Source organism: Athene cunicularia (assembly GCF_003259725.1).
Source record: "Athene cunicularia isolate RWA chromosome 2 unlocalized genomic scaffold, athCun1 chr2_part1, whole genome shotgun sequence".
NCBI classification, from domain to species: domain Eukaryota; kingdom Metazoa; phylum Chordata; class Aves; order Strigiformes; family Strigidae; genus Athene; species Athene cunicularia.
Genome location: NW_020799095.1, coordinates 3,565,793 through 3,568,912, shown reverse-complemented (window position 1 = coordinate 3,568,912; position 3,120 = coordinate 3,565,793). Strand labels below are relative to the sequence as shown.

General features: G+C 47.4%; 1 protein-coding gene across 1 annotated transcript in view; it reads left to right on the top strand.

Moving 5' to 3' along the window:
* Positions 1-3,120, top strand: part of CDC25A (cell division cycle 25A) — an 11,523-nt gene that overhangs the window by 310 nt on the left and 8,093 nt on the right. Inside the window, exons 2-3 of the mRNA XM_026842760.1 lie at positions 1,829-1,914; positions 2,487-2,496. Of these exons, the coding sequence (XP_026698561.1) occupies positions 1,829-1,914; positions 2,487-2,496 (96 nt within the window). The remainder of the gene's footprint in view (positions 1-1,828; positions 1,915-2,486; positions 2,497-3,120) is intronic.

Genomic DNA, 3,120 nt, shown 5'->3' with positions numbered 1-3,120 from the left:
CCCCCCCCCCCCCCCCAAATGAGGCCCTGAGTAGTTCTTTCCCATCCTCTTGCAAAACCGACGCTTTCCAAGTTTCCCTTAAAACATACCACACACACACACCCTCCCTTCCTAAGGCCTCCACCGCTGCAGAGCTCTGCTCCCCTTCCCTGCTCGGGGCCCACCCCCTCCACTGTCCCTTTTCTCCCTTGGGAGTCCCGAGATTGGGCCACCCCGGCTGTCCCTGTCCACGCGTGGTGGTGTGGGCCAGCCTGCCTCCATCTTCCCCTGGTTCTGATCTGGGCATCCCCCTCGCTCCTGAGCCCTTCTCTGGGCCTGGCCCTGTCTCTGGGTGCTTTTCCCTCTCCCTGCAAATGAATGGCAGTACCTCTGTGTCCCTTCCTGCCTTCCATGCCACATTATCTGCATCATCTCAGCCCCATCCACCACCACCCTTTACTCATCTCCTGCACCCCGATGCCTCAAACCCTGCTGCACACCCTTGCCCGGTTCCTGCACATCTCCTTATTCCTCTTGTATGCCTCCTGTACATCTCCTTATTCCTCTTGTATCCCTCCTGATTTGCCCTGGCCCACTATGGCCTCGCAGGCCCTCCTGGTATTTCTCCTTTGTTTGCTGGTTTTATATCATCCTAATTTCTGTAATCACCTGCTTGCTTTATGATCCTGCCCTCCTTCAGATTCCCAGAATTGCTGTAAATTATTAGCACCAGTCCACTCCGTGTTATTTTGTCCATTGGTTTGTAGCCCTAGCTTGCTCCCTGGCATATTTTTTAATTAACCCATGTGATGGAGGAGCCACACTCAAGTAGCTTTTCCCTTATTTAAGGTAATATATAGGGCAAGGCTACAGAAAAAGTGCATCCCTCTCTGTACTGGAGCTGCGGTGACCCCTGCCCGCAGGAAGGGGTGTGTGTCTGATGTGGCTCAGCAGCGGACAGCTTGCCTGCAGGTTCCTGCCTGCTCACGGGGAGGGTTTGTGCTTGCACACCCCTTGGGTCAGGGCTGGTCTTACTCCAGCTCTGGATGCCTCGAGCCCCTTCACCTACAGAATGATTTCGACTGGTCTGATGGTTATATGAGCAGATAAGAACTGGCTTAGCTGATAAGAGAAAATTTGAGAGCTAACTACTTCTAAAAATGAGTTTGAGTTAGAAGTTTGGTGATTTCTCAATGCAAAACATTAATTAGGGGCTGCCAAATCCCCCCTCATTAGGGGCTGCCAAAGAGAGGGTTGCAGTCCCGAGAAGGATAATGGTGCTGCCATACACCCAGAGAACCATTTGGGAGGTGCTAATGTGATTCCAGGCACCAATAACCTATTGCACGTTTAAACTGATTTTAATCCTAAAGTTTTATCCACAAGGTCTGTCACTTTGTTGCATTAGGACCTTCATTAGCGAAGGCACAAGCTCAGGACAGGCTCTAAAACCTTGTTTCAAAAAAAACCCCACAACAACCAACCCTCATCGTTAGCATGTCACGGAGAAAAGTTTGATGTGAGGTTACCAGAAAGACAACCAGGATAATTATTGTCTTAAATGTCTCTGTTTTGGAAGCCTAACTTCTAATATTATCAGTACTACATGTGAGGTTTAAAAAAGCAGACCCTAAACCTGAAGCTTCAGTCCCTGTAGGTGTTAGAGCTGAGGTGGCATTGCCTGTGTACTCAGCAGCACGTGGAACATGAGGCTGCAGTCTGCAGGATTGCCAAGCTGCTGATGATAGAGGCTTCAGGTTATGATCATCTGTGCTGGATGTTTCAGGCACTCACATTATATTTCTGGCTTTAATGAACATTTAAAACTAATATCTAACTTCCTTTACAGTCAGCACGAAAACACTGAGCAAGATCTGGGAAACAAGACCACTAATAGTTTACAAAGAACAGTGTCATCAGAATCAACAGACTCAGGTATGGCTTTCTCAATAAGTAGGAAATGAAAAGCATTATATCTTTACGTGCCATTGCAAGTAGCTTCCAGGGGTTGGACAGAGAACTAATCTGCCTGCAATACCTGCAGCCACTTCATTCTTGAACGGAGGGAGGCAGGTGAACCATTACTTGGCAAGCTTTTGCAGTTCACAGTTTGGGTTGTGGGTGCCTTTTTTTTTTTTCTTTTTTTTTTTCTTTTTCTTTAATTGTCCTGGAGTATGTTAGCATAGAGGAGCATGAAGGAAAAACTGGTTCTGCCCCCACAGAGAGCCTCTGTCAGAGACGGCTTTTTTCCTTTTTTCTTCAGGATGGCTGTTAAGATGTGGTTGCTGACCTGTCATGCTTTGTACTCCAGCATGATGTTTATTGCTGCCATTTTCTGATTGCCTTGATGTTCTGCTCTGTACATGGTAGTAGGTCAAAAGCTTATCACGAGTGTATCAGCCTCCCTTGCAGCAGGGACAGCTGACGAGGAAGGCTGCTGGAGATAGCCCAAGATAGGCTTCACTGGTGAATTGGATTCCCACCATTCTCTCCATGGTGTCTTGCAGACATTGGCTTGTGCGAGTTTATAGTTGCGTGCTGGGGCTGAGGTCTGGAAAACAGGGAGATAGTGTTTTGTTCTCCATTGTTAGGATCTGTTGCATATCTGCATTCAGCCTGGAATAGGACTGGTTTGAGTTTCTGCCCTTTGCAGGGTGATAACTTAGATGACAGCAAGTCGTCACCGTGTGTTTTCTCTCTTCAAACCTGAGCTGTGCTAACCTCCTCTGCATGCTCAAATCAAGGCCATTGAGCAGAGTTTGTCTTATGGTTTGGGGGGTTTTTTTTGTGGCTTTTTGTTAACACGAGCTGATTATTTATCTGAAACCTGAGGAGCTGTATCTTAGCACTGAAAAGTGCTTTTTTTCAGATGAGATGCTTTATCAGTGAAGATGAAATCCGCTGTTACCCCATAACTTCCCAATCAGGGAAGCTTCTGATACTTCATTGGTCTAGCCCAGTGATGGAAATCAGTGTCTCCACCTGAATTTATGCACCAGTCTGACTGTGCATGGTACTTTCAGCCTTCAGAGGAACTTTGTGAACCAATAAAACGTGAGAATAGCTCAAACCACAGGGCGGGATGGAATAACCAAGCTTGCTAAATCTTCACTTTCTTCTTGGCTTCCCCCCCCCCCCCCC